At 43.8% G+C, this 20,225-nt stretch overlaps 1 protein-coding gene across 3 annotated transcripts in view; it reads left to right on the forward strand.

Moving 5' to 3' along the window:
* Positions 1–20,225, forward strand: part of Sulf1 (Extracellular sulfatase Sulf1) — a 52,829-nt gene that overhangs the window by 28,264 nt on the left and 4,340 nt on the right. For 2 of the 3 annotated variants that reach the window (XM_055073598.2, XM_050183955.3), the window contains 7 exons: positions 3,508–3,641; positions 9,962–10,464; positions 11,991–12,160; positions 13,890–14,032; positions 15,653–15,770; positions 18,500–18,542; positions 19,669–19,740. In XM_055073598.2, the coding sequence (XP_054929573.1) occupies positions 3,508–3,641; positions 9,962–10,464; positions 11,991–12,160; positions 13,890–14,032; positions 15,653–15,770; positions 18,500–18,542; positions 19,669–19,696 (1,139 nt within the window). In that variant the 3' untranslated portion in view covers positions 19,697–19,740. The remainder of the gene's footprint in view (positions 1–3,507; positions 3,642–9,961; positions 10,465–11,990; positions 12,161–13,889; positions 14,033–15,652; positions 15,771–18,499; positions 18,543–19,668; positions 19,741–20,225) is intronic. The other variant, XM_072287782.1, reaches the window with a different exon arrangement.

Genomic DNA, 20,225 nt, shown 5'->3' on the forward strand with positions numbered 1-20,225 from the left:
GAATGCTGACTAGTAGATTTCAAATTGAATATCCAATCGAATATTGAATTGAATCAAGAAATAAAAAAACATTGAATCACATATAGAATATTTGAACATCTTTCAGAAAGCTTAATGTTTGAAAATATTGTGCAAGAAAATATGGTACTGTACATGCTCAGGAGTCTTCTAGAATTGTATAACAAGAATGTAGCCAGCTCTCAGTAACTTTGGTACCCGGAATCGAGGGGACTGTATGGTATGCTCTTAATAAAGGGAACACGAAATTGGTACGCCAGCACCGACTCGGTTCTGGTACACGAAGGTCTGGAAAATATTTTTTTGTTAATAGAATTTCAGTTGAATAGAATTAAATGCTTTTCTTTTTTCCTCTAAAACTTATTAGTGACAACTTTTTGTACTGAATATCAATGTGGTTATCAATTTGATCTTGTGTTTTGCGGCAATATTTTCTTTACTGCATAGAAGTTTTGCTTTCCTGTTTTCTCCTAACTAGAGAAGGGCTATACCAACTTAACGACAGGTGGGTTACGACAGGACCGTGAATAATGTGACTTGATTACTGCTCCGCCCGTAGCTAGCACCGACGGTAAAGAGCAAGTGCTGTCCATTCCATTTCATTGTCAGGTTTGGTGTCATTTGCTGCTAGTCAAAGATTCTGAAATCGGGAGGGTCATGCCAAATTTGCGTGACAACCTCCCTCCCTCTCCTACATCCACCATCAGTCAAATGTATGCAACCGGCCAGGGCACTTTTGCGCGTACCATGTAACCAGTCTTGTGACAAGTTGCTCAAAGCTGTGGATGTGGAACCAATGTGGATCTAGGAACAACGTTGGGAACAAGATGCCACCGTATGGTGTGTCACGAAGATGGTGGCTGTGAACAAATTTGTTGCTGTTCCATGCACTCATTTTTGCTTGCGAGGTGGTTTATTGGTTTCCTGATTCATGCGGCTGCTGCAAATAGATCTGCGTTGATTTGTCACCAAACTGTGAATTTAGTTGGCGACAAAACAGTGCTGTAGTGTGTCTGTGACGAAAAATCGCTTCTGATTGGTGTGGTAATGGGCCATTGGGAAATGCTTGCTGCTAATATGTTTGTGCCAGTGGTCGATCAGTGATTGATCCCGAGATCACGCGTGCCGGTTAGATTGGCGGCTGTTGAAGCAGTGTGAAGTTCGTTTCCACGTTTCCAACACGATTTGCATGCCTATCAGCAGCTAATTGGCATGATTTTCATACATGCTTTCTCACTTAAGGAAATACGCGCTTCTTTTGTTGCTGTTTCCTCTGTCCACATAGTGTCATCAATTCAATCAGTCCTGTCAATTTGGATGAAACTTGTACCGACAAAGGTGGACCAGCCCGATGTAACACTGTCCTGTAAAGTGCGGCATTCGGTGCTGTGTGCGGGATCCCCAAATTGGGCCGACGTTGGGGAGCGCTCGCACTGACAAAGTCCACTACCATGTCTATTGGGGTGGCCCCTTCCCTGGTCTGCTCAGTGCTCCTTTTTCGCCGAAAAGTGAACTGAACCACACGCTTGGGCGGCATCGAGCACCAGGCGCTCTGCAGCGCTTGCAACATGTGGCACTGCGCACGTCTCTACACCTAATATATCGCACAGTAGATATTTGTTTTGATTCAGTGATGTTCAAGTATTTGCACACCCCAAATTATTTTCCAAGTAATATTACATTGATAGCTATTACGGGATCACTTTCCCGTTTATTTTTATGCCCATCGGTATCTGCCGCCATCCGTTGCTGGAACCTCAAAATCCTTTGTGAGAAAATTACAAAGAATAAGAACAGATTGGCAGTCCAAGATTCTACCTCTCAGCTACTCTGCTGTTGTTAATGAAGTGGAGAATACTGATCCTGAAGAGTGCGATCACATGATCATGCCAGCAGCTGGGCGGGGGAGTCTTATTTGGATTGGTAAGCTTGTTTCCTGGAAGGCTTGACAAATGGTAAAGATAGAAAGGAAAGAGAAAGAGGTACGGGGACAAAGGTGGTGGAGTTGATGGCTAATGACAGGAGGCTATCATTGTTGTGCCATGGTGCCCTTTTCTTTCTTTTTTGTCGGGGTGCACCCGCCATGGATATATATACTGTGTGGAGGTTACTCTTGGAATGATTGATGTTATCTACATGCCTTATGTGTGCCATAACTGAACTAACCCCTTCCAACGCCACTGACGAACCGGTTAGTGTCCACATTTCTGTGCCACCATGTTTCCTTTTTACATTTCTTTTGTCAGATAGGAACGTCAGGACCTTACCAGCAGATCATTGGCCATTGTCAGTGTCATTTTTTTTATTACTGCACAACCAGAAATAAACCGTTGTGGTCGTTTTATAATATCCGAGAAAAAAAAAACTACAATGCTGAGAAGGGTTAATAGCTTATTCTAAAAGTTGGTCTCTGTAGAATTTCAGTTTCATCGAAAGCAATTTTGTGGGTAGCGTTTTCTAAATGTTTGGAAATGACACTACGGACTCGAGAGAAGATTGTAACATTGTTCTTCTGTTGTATGATGGTTCGTTAAATCTTTTGGCTTCCCAATCTAACCAAGTCTGCAGACAGTCGACAGAAGAGATTTTGTAAACAATGCCTTGAGTCTTTTCTTTCGGGGCATGGTTTTTTCGTTATGGGGGATACTATTCAGAGTGTTTGTTGACTTGCGGATGATGTTTAGGCCCTCTTCCTTCAAGATTCAGCTAATTGCTTCACTGGCACCTTTAACATATGGGACGGAAGTTTGTTTCTGAGGATGAGGTGAAATGTAGTGTTGTAGCTTCTGTAGTTTGGTGTTGCTTTTCTGAATGAAGTCATTTTATTAGCCGTTCTTTCTGATTTCAAAGGGATCATATTTTTTTCTTTCTTTGGGATTGCAGCGTGCAATGAGTTCCTGCTCTTTTTTGTAGAGTAATGACAACTTGTGCCTTGTTCCTTGCTGGATGGTTTGACTTGGAAGTGTAAGTAGCTTGTATGGATTGGTTTACAGTAGACAGCCTGTCTTCAGCCGCTGCCACCACCACCACCCTTGCCGCAGCAATAGCTTAATGGTAAAAAGCACCACTCACATAAAGCTACCCTCGTCTGCCCATCTTTACCCTTCCCTCCCCCTGTTATCAAGAACTTTTGAAAAGCTTACCCTGCCACCATCCATCGCTTAATCCACGAGGAAGGAGTGGCATTTGCTTCGGAACATCAGAGTTCACAAATGCCACCTTTTGGTTGGTAATATACAAATGTTATCAATATTTTTATAAAGTTAGCCTGACCATACGAGCAATTTTGACACGATGTTTGGTTACCTAGATTTCCCATTTCTCGGAAGAGTTTTATCTTTTGCGAGGACTTCTGCCCCGGAGCACTATGTTCACTGCTTGATCATGCTGTGTGGTTGTATTATTGTTAATGAGCCAGTTTTTTCAGTATTGGCTATTACTATTGGCTTTGTGAAAATGAATAATACTTGTGATCCATCCTTATGCCAGCCTTCAGGCCTGTCTTCATGGCGGTCCGGTTGAAGCGGCGCGCAGATGCAGTGACAGAAGGCTTTGACCTGACAGACGACAAGGCTGTATCTGCTTTTCTGAGTGCAACAGCAGACGAGCTGCTTGAAGAGGAGGTGAGTCGGGAGTTGCTAACCTACTAATGGCATTCTGGTTGTGTTGCTGAACACCGTATTCATTCTTTGTATAGTGGACACATCAAAGGTGGTCGTCCATCAATTCATTTAGTAGAACTGCAAGCACAGAACTCACTGACGTGACCATTATACAATGGTCATGGGGAAGCAAACCGTTTTTTGTTAGACTGTTCACTGATGTGATCATTCTGGGATGGTCATGGTGATGCAAAACGTTACTTGTTAGACTGTTCAGAGTTTGTCAACAAGCACGAGGCTCTCCTTGTTGGAATGAAACATGGGCAGCTCCACATGCTTCCATGGAGGACTTAATTTTCCCACAGAGATATTGCGTTTTCAGGTAGAAGGTTTCTTAGGCATCAGTTTGTTGAGCAAGTGATGGCATTTTAGCACTACTTGCTAAATCGTGCCACTTGCTCTGTGACATCTCAGAACTGCTCAGTTGTTACAGAGCGGACTTGGTTGTGTGGAGCTATCTTACTCTTGCTTGTTGTTGTTGCCTTGTTGATCTCTTTTGTTTGTTTTAATTTACATAGGACCTGCTCTTACTATGTTTAACATACAGTAGAACCTTGTTAATTCGAAGTCCGTCGGACCGCGAAAAATTATCGAATTAACCTGGTTTTCGAATGATCAAAAATGAACGAAAAACGAGAAATAAACGTACAAAATATGGCTGTATCAATACTGCACCTTTATTTCGCCTGAAAAACGGTCACTTGAAGTAGTCATCGATGCGTGACTGCTTGGCGCGGTAGTTAGCCACACCATAGGCTGCGTCCTCCAGTCTGCTTACAGTGCGCAGCAATTCACTGTTACCGCCGCTACACTCCACAAAACTGCGCACAACGTTCACCGGAAACAGAAAGTTGATTTAAAGTGCCACCTGGCTGCCACTCCGGCAGCTATACTGGCCTCAGAGACTGGCACACAAATTTTTTTGTTGTGGATCACGGAGTAAGGAAAAATCACGGAGGCCATGGTTTAAACTGACGTATTATACGGATATGGGCACGCTGGCTGTTCAAATTATCCGGCAAAATTTGCATGCAAACTGCTGGGACAGCCGAAAACTTTCAAATTACGTGGGATTTCGAATAAACCGAGTTCGAATTAACGAGGTTTTACTGTAGTAGAGTGTTTAGCTCCACACTTTAAATGGAGACACTAGAGTGGAGCAGTCGCGACCATGCCTTTGCAAAGCTAGACCTGTCAGTACTCTTTTTCAGTACCGTGCAGCAGTGTTGAAGCTTCACACTTCTTCGACCAATCAGGGGGTCAAACACATCTTAAGTGGGCCCTTCCACACCCTGTCATCTGCTAGCGGCAAGCGCTGTAGTGCATTACAAACATCAATTACAGCGCGTGCATAGACAGAACGACCAAAAGAACGACGAAGACAAGCGCTGACTTCCAACTGATTTTTATTTTGTGTAACACACATACATACCAATATGAAGCTGCGGCGACTGCACGTATGAATTTAGCCACTGTCAAAGCAATTAATTGTTTATACTTGTTAAATGAAAATTGACGTCTTTACGACACTGTTGCATTAATTTTCTTTGTTCTTTGCACGTCTTCAATCATACAAGTGCAGAACTTCATTTTTAGTAGTATAGAGCCTCAATAGATGTTATTAAAGAACAAAGTAAAATCACACAATAAAATGTCTTGCGACCTGCAGAGAAGGTACCAAGTAAACTGCCTACAAGACCACTTGTGAAGGCCATTTGGTCGTCCAACGAGTTCCGAACTGTGGCACTTACATCTCTCTGTGCAAGAATTTGTGCTTGTAGGTCACTGGCCTTGGTTCCGCTGCATGAAACTACTGTAACAGAGTGTAGATAATATCTTCATCCTTGCAAAAGATCTTGGTGTATGGAAGTCACAAAAAGATGCATACGGTAAGTTTTCATGCAGCTGTGACACTAAGCTTTGAGTTCAGGGATGCTGTGTGGTTGGTTACATTGGAAAGTACGCACAGCACTTTTGCATTTTGTGGAGAATGTGTTGGGAGAATTTCATTTTCATTGTCATAGCGATTATATGGACACTCGAAGGACGTTCACACTGGCACTGCCATGCTGTCACGTTATCGACGACACATACACGTCGGGTGCATGCTAGGGGTAGATTTCCAAAAATGCGAACAGTAGGCAGTGTGTTTGGTTGCAAAAACGATAGAGTCAAGTGGACGCACCATGTGTATGCACTGTCATGCTCCATTTCATCAGCTCGGCAGAGGAGCCAAGGCAGCGTTCTGCCCTCTGCTGCTGGTGGGAGCACACTCACTCTAGCATTCCTACTGTGCAGCTGTGTGTATACACTGGTCCCGATAGAAAAGATAGTGAATGGCTAACTAGAACTATCTATAATCCTTTCATTGGGCACTGACAAGCTCTGACGGTTTTCTGTCAATCTCATCTCATGCACCATTGAAGTGTGACGCATACAAGGCTACTGGCGATACTTCTCAACACGTCGACATTGCAAGACACCTGGTAGCTTCCAGGGCATGTTTCTGCTACATTGCAGCAGTTGCCTTGCACGTTGTGTTGTGCCAACATGTTGGCCTACCTGTTGTGAGAGTACGATCAAAAGAGCTTAGTGCAATGCTAAACCTTGTAATCACTGTCAAAGCTTTGCACTTTTACAGTATATGCAGGGTGTCTACCAACGGGGAAAACCGGGACAACCGCGAATTCTCAGGGATTTTGAGTAGTCTGGAAAAACTCAGGGAAAACTCGGGGAATTTGTGCTTCTATCAGGGAAAATTAGCTGTAATTTTATTGAAAGGGAACGAAAGTTGCGGTAATGCTGGCTCTAGCAACAGAGAGGAATCGTAACGAATGTTCTTTGATGCCGCGTCGGCTGGAGGAGTTGCCAGAGTACAGTCAACGACTGACTTTCCGGACGCCAGATAATTCGGACGGCTTCTCGGCACAACTACGGGTCAATGTATAAGAACGTCTGAAATTTTGGACACAAGAACCCTTCGCTGTCCGATTTTCCGGACTTTTTGCCGTGGCGGCAAGTCTGAAACGGCATTAATCAAAAGCACCACCGCTGTCATTTTGATAACCTCGCCGCCTCGACCCGGCACACGCGCACGCATATCCGCCTGCAGCCGTAGCCACCACCGCAGCAATGCTAGGCATAGTTGCTTCGAGGTTCGGTATTAAGCTTCTTGCCATTCTGTGCCGTGTTTTTCATTGAAAGAATTTGCCGCTGTCAGCAATGGCACCAATCATCGCGATTGGCTTCGAAGTTCGGAAAGCATGGTGCGTCGCATAATGCTGGTTCCCGAAAGTCAGCTTCGCCCCATTACAGTTATGTTTCGTTGTGAAGCATAAAAAGTGTGAGACGGCGCAATGGTCACGGGACACAGTATGCATTGCTTAATTATACACGCGTGCACCCGCCATCTTCTGTCGCAGTACAAGTACCGATATGCCTAATAAGTGTACTGGCAGGCCTTCAGCGCTTTTGCGGACGTGTCTGTGGCGATTTGAACCCTTAAGGGCTCTAAAGACGTGAATTCTTTTTTTTTTTCGGATGTTTTCGCGGCCCCTAGGGAGTCCGAAAAATTGAATGCTGACTGTACAATTGTCCAAGAGGGTGCTTCAAATAGTCCGTGTGGTGAACGCGCAGCCGAAGGAGAACAAGAAGGCAAAGGACCTACGCATTCAGAAATGAACAGGAAAGGAAGCATGCGACCACTTTTTTGAAGGAGCTTACACTCTAAAAGCAAAGTGTTGGCTGTTGCCGAGATGGAGGTGTCCCTCATCCAAGCAAAAAAACTCTTTAAAATAGTGAAATGCAACACTGAGGCGTTGTGTGCAGGCTGAGAGTATGTTAGGACAGTTGAGGTTGACTTACCAGCTGTTGCGAGATAATCTCACATATGATAAAGTTCGGGCCTCATACCAATTAGCTTGCTATCAGTTGATAGAAATCGCTCATATTCAAAAATATTTTGCATGCATCTCTTTCTTATTCGTGTTTGAGAATGTCCGACTCGATTTGCAATGGGCTTTACTATTTCTTTCGAAGATATCTTATTCGCTGTGCATTTTACTAACCCCTCCCTTCTGTTTTCTTCTTGAATAAAATAAACACTACCCCTTACTTTTCAAACTGGATTAAATTGTTTTTTTATTTTTTAACATGCTTACTGGAGAGTGACACCATTAAGCGACATAATGTAGGGAGCCCGTCTTGACATAAAGCAAAGTTCTGTGTCACTCAGGGAATATCGCAAGTTCATTCAGGGAAAACCTGGAAAACTCAGGGAATTTGGAAATGTGAACTTGGTAGACACCCTGATATGCCAGTATATTTACAGCTGTACATGCCTAGGCAAGAGAGAGAACAACCTTATTGTGTGCCCGGGATGGGATCAAGGGAAGGGGAAGAGGTGGGAGATCCTCCTTCTTCTTTCCCCTTTAGGCGGCAGCTAGGAGTCCTTGGGCCTCAGTGGCGTCTTCAGCTATCCGGATGAGTCGGACTTGCACTGCCAGATTGGAGCTGAGCAGCACGGTCTCCCACTGCTCCGCAGACCTGATTTCTAAAGAAGAGTATTCTTTCTGTTGGATGTGACTACGTTTGAGGGGGCACGGCCAAACCATGTGCTGAAGGTCTGCCCTGCCTTTGCAAATTTTGCATACGGCTGTAGCAGTCCTGGCTAATAGCGGCTGTAGGCTGCGGGATTAGGGAAGGTGTTGGTCTGGAGCAAATGCCATGCCACTGATTGCCACTTAGTTAAAGTTCTGTGTGCTGCAGGATACTTAGCCCTCACATGTCTATAATGATCAAGGATCTCCTGATAAGACACCAGCCTGCCCCGCCACGACTGGTGCAACAAGCGAGTATCAGCGCTGAAAAAGTCTGCGTCGACTTGGGTGGTTAGACCGAAACGCTCGCGGTCTGACTACAGAAGCCCCCCTTAAGCTCATACCCCTTTAAACAATGGCTCATACCCCAGTAAATGCAGCCACCCCATTACGACAGAAGAGAAGTGAAATTCTACACTGGAATGATGAACGGCAATGGAGCCAGCTGTGGAAGACGACGCTCAAGCTGTTGCCGTTGATGATAGTTTTTTGCACAATGGAGCCAGTTGTGGAAGAAGACGATGATGAATGTACGAGAAGTGGCAACAGCGCTTTTGCGCGGTTGGTGCCGATAATTTTTACAGCGAAGCTGTATATGCCTAGGCGAAACACTCCCGGTCCGACCATAGAAACCTTCTGGCGGAAGGTGTGGCATGCCATTGGCTACGCCGATAGTGATGTAATTTCTCTGTCGCAGCAGAGCGTGTGTGCTGCAGTCTCTCTCTCCAACTTCGCAATGGGGCAGCCACGCATCGTCCTTTCTCCTGAGGAGCAACTGGCCTACGTGCAAACGCGCTGAGAGCAGGAGCGGGAGAGATCTGGTCGGCGTCGTGCCAATGACTTGGCAGAAGATCGGGACCGCGATGCGGAGCGCAAGCGGCAATGTCAGGTCGATCCGGTGGCTCGTGTGGCTGAGCTCATTTCTGAAGTGGAGCTAAGGCAGTGCCGACGCCAAGCAAGATCGCCAGTGGGAACGTCAGGCCGAGGATCTGGCTGTTCAGGCCCACGAGGCAGAGCAGCAACGTCGACATCAACTAAGCACCAGGGCTGCGCATTTCAGCTTCGCTGGTTTCCCATCTGTACCGTGTGCATAGGTGGTGCATTGATGTTTTTATCTTTATCTTTGTCTAATTTTGCAAAAGCTGCCAGTTTCTTTTTTCAGTGACCTTGTGTTTTGAAACACGTATAAGCCAGAATTATCTTTTAGCAAAAATTGTGTTTTTTTTACAAACGCCTTGCACAAAAGATGACAGGAAACAAAAGATGCCAGTAATGGCACACCGTCCTTACATGCGTATGTAAGGTTAAGTAAAGTAAGTAAAGTAACTTTGTTACTGAAGTTATAAAAAGTTTGTTTCCATATTCTAAGAGTGTATTGGAATTGCCATATTTATATGATATTTCACTGCACTTGGGTCATTACACTTGTGCAGCTTCAGTATTAGAAACGACTCTAGCTTTGTAGCAGAGCGTACTTGAGCACTGTGCATTGTGCTTTTCCATAAATAAATGCACTGGATCGAACAGGTTTTTCATGAGATTGCATGTAATTGTGTAGAAATTCACAGGATTGGCATGTAAAATAGCTACTTGTTATGTGGCTCTTTAAGCACTCATGTCTGCATGGATCTGACTTTGTGTGCCCATCATCTTAAATATTTATTTTCCAATTTTCTTTTGCAGATGAAGTTGCTAGCACATACCAATGGCACTGGAGACCAGTCGTGGGGAGGTGCGCTGGGCGACGAGCCAGTTCCCAAACGCAACGGCAACAGCCAGTGCAGTCCCAGTGAACGCTGGTGCGTTGTTGCCGGGGAAGGAATTGGTGGTGGCAGTGGCAATAGGCAAGACGGCAGGCCGGCACGGCCTAACCACAATGCCAAGCGGCTGTGGCGTCAGAAGAAGGAGCACATTGACGCTCTCATCCGTCGACTACGACAGAAGCTAGAACAGCTCAAAGGGCTGCGGAGGACGCTCAAGAAGCATAAGACTAAGCACCGCCATCACAAGCACCTGCTGCCATTGCCGACCGAGGTCCCCCTCGTGACGGCAAGAGGAGGCAGGGCGAGGGACATCGAAGAAGGTGACGGTGACGAAGACGATGAAAGAGAATACGAGGAGGAAGTCTCCATTCCAAGGCAGTGCCAATGTGCTAATGGCCAGCGGGGCACTCTTGTAAAAGACAGGTATGCCGTGTTGTCAGTCACAGCTTATTATCTCTGCCATCTGCCTGCATTTGCTCTGCTTTACATTCTCCCAATAGCCAGTATAAATTTATGGTGGCATTCTGTTGCCATGAATTGAAGTGGGAATAAGGTGCTAGCTGTCTTGCAAAGTGGCACCTACCTTCTGATATTCATGTTATACAGTAAAAGCTCGTTAATTTGACCCTAATTAATTTGAATAATCAGGTATTGGGACTCGTCCCCTGTTCCCGGCAGGCGTATGCATTTCTTAGTAGAATCACAATCGTTAATTTTGATTTATTTGTCTGCGCACCAAAAATTCCCAGTGCAGAAGGCAAAAACGTTGCTATCGTCTAACTGAAATGAAGCAGTTGAGCCCGCATCGCCATAGTCATCAGCAGAACTCGTAGATGATTGAGAGGAATGCCGGAATGCTTCATGCCTGTTTGCGCCATTATAGCCTTTATTCATGCGTTTACCACTGCGCATAACACCGCATTTTGTTGCAAACCTTCATAAATGCAATGTAGTTGCCATCTGCGATCATGTGGTTTCGTCTACAGCGATGGCATCAAACAGTAGTTTTGTTTTTCATATTTTGTGCTGTCCATGATGCTGTGCTACATGCCTGTAAGGCAGCATGGTTGCTGTTGTTTACCGCAGATAACTTAGAGAATCGTTGTACATAGCTGGATTCTGCGGGAATTTCTTTATTCTGTCGGAGGTAAGTATTTTGAGAATGCTTCAAGCTGTCTGCAAACAGCATGAAAGGTGCTTCTTTACGACCTGCGAGCTATAGTCATTCAAGTTACCTACATAGTGTTGGATTATTTGTTTCTGACTGGCTCTGCGGCAACCAAATGGATATAGTGAGCACATCTATTGGGATCTATAGATGTATGTTGAGACACAAACGGGTGATGTGTGGGTTTACTGGCACCGCGTGTGCTATTCGCTAACTACTAAACGCAAAATGGCAACCCAAGAAGAGAAGATTATGTGACCATGAAAGAAGGGTCTTCAACATGCAGGGGTGGGGAGAGGTTGGGGTTTCCTAGTATGCAAGAACTTTACCTTGATGTTTGGCTTCACGGCAGTATGGTGCACAATGCCATGAAGCCACACTTCAAAGTGAAATTAGTACATAACCTACACCCCTACTTTACAGTTAAATTTTTTTCGATTTTAGTGCAGGTTATGTGCACAAAAATATGGTATGCGTCACTAAACAAAGGTAAGCCAGCGTACCAAGCATTTGTTTATTGCTTTCGTTGGCCATTCAATAATCTGTAGAGGAGTGTGACTGCTATTAGAAATTTCGAATACGAATAGAATATTTTTATTATTTTAAGTGTATTCGATTCGAAAAACACATGTTCCTAAATATTCGGGCATATGTACCTTTCCCGAATATTTGAATATGTTCTCGAATATTCGGGCATAAATACATATTTCCGAAGGTTCCCAAATAGTCGGGCACACATTCCTGCACGTCCAATGTTTGGCCACACTGATTGCTTTTTCAGCCAAGAAGATCTCGGTAGTGAGCATGCAAGGACCAAGGAAGAGAAACTGAGGCGCAAGGAGCGAAAATTTCGCCGCAAGTCAAAGTTCCAAAACACGACGTGCAACCTCGAGAAAATGAATTGCTTCACTCACGACAACAACCACTGGAAGACTGCACCCCTTTGGACATGTAAGCCACGCTGGAGTTCTTGGTGCACAGTTACAGCATCACTTCCGGATTCTAACACACCCCCAAATCTAATGCGCACCCAGTTTTTGTGTGTTCACAGTGCGAAAAAAAACATTGTACACCAAAATTTCACATGCACTTGATTTTATAACAAAAGAAAGCAGCATTGCTCTGATTTTCCTGGTCAGAAAATTATTGCTCATGCTTTTACGGTGCAAGTGGCACATTATTGCCAGCAAGAACTGGTCTGTTGCCATCTTGTCAGGGCATTGGCAATGACACTAGCGTTGTGTTGCCAGTGCCACAATATGCACTTCCAGTTATATGTGCTTTTATAAGGCACAGACAATTTCCTTAGAATTTTCTTAAGCCGATCTTCTTTAAAAAAGAATGGTGTATGTTATACAGCACTTGTGCTGTTTGACAGTTAAGGAGCAACACTTGGAAATGCTTGCATCTACAATAGTACCTTTCCAGCCTCGATGGCATCATCAGTGTCGATGTTAAGAGTGCTTTGTAAGCACTTTTGAGGGTTCTTGTTTGTCTCCTGGAAGTCATCTTTACTCCATCATATTTTAGAAGAGCACTGGTCATTTGAGTTCTTTAGACGTATTTTGTCACAGCATGGCCTCTGAGATTGTTCACGCTGGCAGGTTGTGCTCCAGCCGTCTCATTTGCACAGAGAGAGCGTAAGGTGTGTGTGGTATCCTGTGTTAACTTCTGGTTTCGGTTTTGGGTCTTTACATCAGGGCGCCACTCAGCGCCAAACGCTGTAAGTTGCCTCCTGCTTCCCCTCGGAGAAATAAAAGAGCATTCTTTGTCTGGTCCCCGACTGAAGCAGTCTGGCTCTTTCTTGCAGCGCTGCGCGCCCCGGCCGTTTAGGCCTCATGCCGTAACCCTTCCGTCCGGCCGCCCCGTCGAAGCCACAAGTGTTGCCGGCTCCTTTTCCCCACCGTGGTGCTCGCAACTGATGGCGTTTCATGCATTGGGGCGGCTTTCAGGCACCCTGGTACTGATGCTGCGGCTTGGATAAGGAGTGAAAAAAAAAAAGGCTTTTGTGCTCCTATGTCATTCCTTATCATGAGAAGCCAACAAACACTGACACCAAGGACAACATAGGGGAAATTACTTGTGCTGAATAAATGAAGTAAAGAAACGATAAATTGGTGGAAATTAAAGAGGATGAAAAAACAACTTGCCGCAGGTGGGAGCCGAACCCACAACCTTTGCATTTCGCGTGCGATGCTCTACCAATTGAGCTACCGCGGCGGCATTTTCCCATCCACTTTCTTGGGTATTTATGTGTACTAGTAGAACCCTGGGAGTGTTAGCCAGCGCCACCACTCACAGACCTTGGCGGCAGACGTGGAACGTCGTTTTTGCCGCAGGCGTCACGAGAACGTGATCTTTTTGGGTGAAGGCAACTGGTCAATAAACCCACATATGCTACCTGAAGGCATCAATGTTGCCAGATTCGAGACCCTCGTTATGTAATAAACGAGAAGAAAGGGGGTTAACCGAGGGGCCCGATTTTTATTAGTCATATCATGAGAAGCCAACAAACACTGACACCAAGGACAACATAGGGAAAATTACTTGTGCTGAATAAATGAAATAAAGAAACGATAAATTGGTGGAAATTAAAGAGAATGAAAAAACAGTTCTGCTTTGAAAATGTAATCGTATTTACATATAGCTAATTGGAGCATTGAAATTATTCTCTCTTCAGATGGTCCATTTTGTTTCTGCCAGAATGCCAACAACAACACATTTTGGTGCCTGCGAACAATCAACGAGACGCACAATTTTCTCTACTGTGAATTCGTCACTGGCTTCATTACTTTCTACGACATGAGAACTGATCCTTATCAGGTTGGTTGAGTATTTTATCCGTGTATACACTGTTGCTTACACAAGGTTAATGCTTTGCTTTGAGTTGGCCATATTTTTTTTGGTTTAATTATAAAGAGAAGTGTTGAAAATTGGCAGTTCCCGAAGTCAGAATTTCATTGCATTTTATCATTATAATTTTAAAGCTTTTTACTTTCAACTGTTGACTTTTGAGTGCCTCTTCCAGAAGTTTCATAAAGTCTGTGCTGCATGTCGTGCCTTTCTTATTAGTATATACTGTTGTCTTAACGTACTGTTGTATTACATGGCATCTCTGATTAATAACGTAAAGTCTGATTTGCAGTTTATCTCAAGGTTCAGTGTTGCCATAGGCAGATATTTACAAGAAAGTGAACACTTGTAGCGATGAACAGTGGTTGAACAAGGGATGCCTCAGGCTCAAGCCATTGTTTTGACTAGGAGATTTGTCTTTATCAAGGCGCTTGTGCTTGTCGTGTTCCTTCTGTGTGTTTAGTTTTCTGCGCAATAAATAAGTTAGGAGTGAGGATCAATGGTGAATATCTCAACAATCTTCGGTTTGCTGATGACATTGACCTGTTCAGCAACACTGGGGATGAATTGCAACAAATTATTGAGGACCTTAATTGACAAAATGTAAGAGCAGGTTTGAAGTTTAATATGCATAGGACAAAGAAAATATTCATTAGCCTGGCAAGGGAGCAATAATTTATTATCTCCAGTCAATCGCTAGTCTTTGCAGTAGTATGTTTATCTAGGACAATTATTCACAACAGACCTCCTAGTCATGAGGCGAAAATTTACAGAAGAATAAAAATGGGTTGGAGTGCATATGGCAGTCATAACCAAATTCTGGCGGGAAGCTACCACTGTCATTGAACAGAAAAGTGTACATTCATTGCATTCTACCGGTTCTAACATATGGGGCAGAAATTTGGAGGTTAACAAAGAAGCTCAAGAAAAAGTTAAGGACCAGGCAAAGAACGATGGAACAAAAAAATGTTAGGCATAACGTTAAGAGATAGAAAGAGAGAGCAGTGTGGATCAGAGAGCAAGCAGCCATAGACGATGTTCTACTTGATATTAAGAGAAAAAGGTGGAGCTGGGCAGGCCATGTAATATGTAGGGCAGTTAACCGGTGGACCATTAGAGCATGGACCATTACAGCATGTGTACTGAGGGCAGAAAAAGGGGTGGGGTGATGATATTAGGAAATTTGCAGTCGCAAGTTGGAATCGGCTAGAGTAAGACAGGGGTAATCTGAGATTGCTGAGAGAGACCTTTGTCCTACAGGAGACCTAAACATAGGCTGATGATGATGAAATAAGTTCATCAGAGAGATCGAGTCCCTTTTTTGAAACATTGTCTTCGACAAGAGGCATCCCTCGCTCCACCACCGTCTCATAAATTTGTCTTGCTTGAATAAATTCAACTAGTTCCTTCAGAACACTGTTCAGGGCAAAAATAAAATGCATATTTGCATTAGTGAAAGAAGCACTTGCAAGAAAAAGTGCAGACTCCATGTTTTTTTTTTTTTTTTCCCTTTGGCTTCACTGGTGTGTTGTCAAGCTTTGTGGTTCATTTGTTGTTCCCTGTGGCTCACTACAACCCACTTACTTGCAGTTGCGAAATGCAGTCCACGATTTGTCGACGCAGGAGGTTCAAGAGCTGCACAACTCTCTTGAAAGATTAAAAAGGTGCAAAGGCTCTCGAGAGTGTCACTTGAAGTACAGACCAGAGGGTGTGTATCTTTTCTTTTATCATCCTCTTTAGTCTAAGCTCTACTGCTGAGCACTTGACATTATCTAAGATGGCGGAAGGACAGGTGGATGTCGTACTGGAGGGGACATTAGCTCGTCTTACTCCCTGTTGACCTGAGCTGTTCCAAGTGCCTTCAGGGAAAGGAGTGTAAAGATTTGTTCGTAATATTCATTCTGTTTCTGTCCATTGTTTCCAGTCTGTATAATTTATTTTTATCATTCGTATTCTTTAAAAATTGGAGGGGGTTGAGTTAAGAGGGTAAAAATCTGGTGCTATTTTTGTTGTCAGCTATAGAGAACTTGAGAGTTGCTTTTAAGGAAGCATCCTTAACTCTGACTTTCATGTATTGTCTACGAAAGAAAATTGCTAAAAGCAATGAGCAGTCACCTTTTGCTGAGCATAACATAGTTCATCAGTAAAAAAAATAATACAGTGAAACCTTGTTAAACCGTAGTTGGCCAGAGCTCGAAAAAAGTATGTACTAAATAGTAGTACTGCTTAACCGAAATAGCATGAGATTGCCCACTTACCTGTCAGAAATGGTACTAAAAAAAATTAAATTATGGTGTTTTATGTGCCAAAACCACTTTCTGATTATGAGGCACGCCGTATTGGAGGACTCCGGAAATTTCGACCACTTGGGGTTCTTTAACGTGCACCTAAATCTAAGTACACGGGTGTTTTCGCATTTCGCCCCCATCAAAATGCGGCCGCCATGGCCGGGATTCAATCCCGCGACCTCGTGCTCAGCAGCCAAACACCATAGCCACTGAGCAACCACAGCAGGTCAGAAACGGAACTCAAAGAGAGTGCGATGAAAGGGCAAAAACATGCAGTGTTTATTCACTTCGCGCGACAAAAGTGTTATTTTCATTTGATGCCGTGGCGGCCTAGCAGTGACGACAGCGGCCTCAAACTTACTGAAGCTGCAAGCCAGCTTTTCAGCCAGCCCCCGCTTGGCAAACAGTTGCATGACAAATTCCTCGTTGGCGTTGCATTTTCTCTGTGCACGGGCGCAGTAGCGCTGCAGAAGTTGCAGGGTGCCTTTTTCATTGCTGGGTGCTGTTCTTGTCACAGACATTGCATTCATAAGGCTGACTTAACGCGCAGCTTCTGCCACTGTCGGGCCTGAATCGCCCGTGCTGTTGCTTTCCGTGTCGTCCTCATCACAGTTGCCAGATGACACTTCGGCAACAACAAAGGCAACAATGGCGAAAAGTCTAACCTCGTAGCCGACGTCTCTTCGCGGTCGCAGCAGCGCTGCCGAGCAACTTCTTCGCATTTCAAATGCCACACACCGTAGTCAACAGTAGATCCCTGTCACGTGCCAGCACCGACTTCTTTGTGTCACGTTTGATAGCACAAACTGTGTCCAATTTTTCTTCACTGCTGAGCACCCAGCATCGTTTTTATCCGAGCTTCGGTGTGGCGTGAGTCCTTGTTTGCATGATGCCACAGCGCTTTCTGGCACGGCGCTGAAATGATATTGATGTTAATGGGGCTTCACACGCTAACGCACAGGGCGCTTCGAGGCCGTTGTTCTGATCTCTGAGGCTTGTTGTTCTGCCTGGCCGCCCGATGGAGACGATGCACCGCCGTGTTCGCGCTAGAAAAATGGAAACACTACGTGTTAACCCATACGTACGCAATAAGCTGGTACGGTTTATGCGGATACAAAACACATTATGTTCAATAGCCGCTGAGTCAGGGATTTGACTTTACTACTTTTAAAACGAAACTACTGTTCAGGCGGTTACGGTTTAACAAGGTTTTGCTGTTATAATGGCAGCTTCTAAGAGTGTGTTCCTTGCCTGAATTTATGGCATTGTGTATCAGTCTCATCAACAAAGCCTAATTTGAATGCAACCTGCTAACTTAGTAGTGTTCACTCTCACACAAGCTTTCACAGTTAAGAGTGACTAGCCATCTGGTAGCGACTCTCGCCTTTCAAGTTAGGCTGTCATGACCCCAAGAACATTGCCAAAATATAGTACAGATTGTGAGCAGTTTAAGATTGTTTTTGAAGAACATTTGTTTTGCTAAGTAGTTGGGTTTGTCCAAATTTGATGTGTGAGAGACAAAATAGAACTAGGAGCTTGTCTAGGACCGCAATATCATTTTTTTCTTTGAATTTGCGCTTCTCAATGTGAGCTTACACTCGGAGGAATGAAGTCGTATCATATAATTTGTAACTATCAGGTGCATGGATTCTAATGATGCTCTAATGAGTTCTAATGATGGTTATTGGTAAAATTAGCCCACAGTGTGTGTTATGTGATATTTCTGCACATTATTGTGTCATACGTGTTTTGTTTTCTGTAACAGCTATTTCTTTTTACATTGCTTTTCATATGTTCTCTGTTTACTGCGCCATTGCAGTGATGAAATAATTTGTTGGTTTGCTTTGGTCCTCTCCCGTGCTTCGGTGCTTTGCTATGTTAGTACCAAAATTCACTTGTGTCTTAGTTGCTATTTGCAGGGGTCTTAACCATAATTATTATGCCAGAAGAGCATCATTGAGGGTAGCGTCATTGAATTATGTACTACCTGCGGTCTCTATATTAGGACAGCATTTACAAGCAGTCAATCAAGGGCCTTTCTTTTTCTCTTTTTTCCCCTGTGTTATACTTTTCCAGCTACAACAGTAAATGTTGGGCTTTTGTGGGCTGAGTTGGTGGCTTGTATTTATTATTTCTGCTTAATTTTTAGGACGACGAGATTTTCCCGGATCCGTTCGTACGAAGCATGATAGGTCAGTTTCAGTTTTCTGATTTTCATAGATACACTTTACACCTGTGCACTTGCTAATGCAAAGATGCAGGTATACCCGTGTGTATGTAAAGACTCTAACGTTTGAACGAGGACAACTTGTCTCTGGTGCTAACTGGGGCTAAATATAACTTTCTGATGCTGAATTATGGGATGAGGGTACTTGTGATTTTATTGTTGCGCAGTTCCATATTAATAGGCACAAGTTCACCTTCTTAACAATTTGCTTTGGAGATCCTGTCATCTGCATGTGTACCACTACAACCACATGGCAGCATATTTTACTATAGGTAAATCTAGGTTCAAGACTTTGACTCAAGCATAACTTACTGAGATCCATGCACAGAGTAGCTGCAAGGGAAAGGGTGATGTACAGATAGGGAAGCTTTTAACTTTAGTTTGTATAAATTCTTTGTGTAGTCAATGAGCTGCCTACTCTTTCAGCTCAGCAGATTTATGTATCTGTGGAACCATAGCCTTTGAATTGCAACCTATGACTTTAACTAAACTTTAATTCTTTTTTTTTTCTATGGCAAGTAAGTTCTTTGGAATTGCAATAAGTGTAGCTATAGCACAAAGCTGCAAAGAAAACCCGGTCCTTTTCTTTGACCTGGTCAACTTTGGTGCCCGGACTAGGACAGTTTTTTTTTTAACTGCAAAGCTTTCTTTCTGAAAAACCTGTTTGGGTTTCTTTCGTAGGTTCATGCTATGGTCTGGGTAATGATTGTTCTCTTGGTTGGCCTTCTGGTATAGTAAAAGAACTTTCCTTCATCAACAGTGCCATATATTACATCCTATGCAATGGACTAGCTTCCTGGCTGATAGTTATGCTTGTTTATGTGACGCTGAGCTCCACAGTTGTCATGAATGTTAGAAACCTGTCTCGTCAACACTTTTATCATGACTGCACTTGAAATCCCTACATCAATTGTTGGTAGTTAAACTTGCGTCTATATACACCTTATAGGTGCACGGTCATCTATCACTAAGCTTGTGTGTGTTGTACAAGACTTTCCAGTCAGTAAATTTAGTTTTTGTTTGTCGACTGTTGGTAAAATGTAATAATAATATTTTTGTCATGTTTGCTTTTTTTTTCCTTATCATCATAGGCATTGGAAAAGTAGTCATCCTGAATGATAGAGTGGATGTATGACTGCTACTTTACACAATAAGGAATTCTTGTGAGTAGGCTGTTTTGGACTTGTTCCTGTTTAACAGTGTAGTGCATACAGGGTTTAAGCAAATATTTAAGAAAAGAAAAAGTGGTGTCGTCAACATCTGATTTTTTGGATGCCCTAGCGAGAACGTCCGAAAAATCGGGCAGGCCAAAAAAAATGCATGCATGCCTTTTACTGCCCCCAAGGGCTCAAATTACCACAGGCATGTCTGAAACAGCTCTGAAGGCCTGCCAGTATACTTGCTAGATGTATCAGGACTTGTACTGTGAGAGGAGATGGCGGCTGCATGCAAGTATAATTAAGGAATACATGTGTGTCTCGTAATATCCGTAATGTCCTAATTCTACATTTTCTTTTGTATGCTTCCCCGCCTAATATCGCTATATTGTGGCGAAGCTGACTTTCGGGAACCGACATTGTGCAGCGCTTGATCCTTGCCATACTTTCTGTGCTTCGAAGCCATTGGCCAGTCCTGACTGTGGCAACTT

Source organism: Dermacentor andersoni, chromosome 4, assembly GCF_023375885.2.
Source record: "Dermacentor andersoni chromosome 4, qqDerAnde1_hic_scaffold, whole genome shotgun sequence".
Classification (NCBI taxonomy): domain Eukaryota; kingdom Metazoa; phylum Arthropoda; class Arachnida; order Ixodida; family Ixodidae; genus Dermacentor; species Dermacentor andersoni.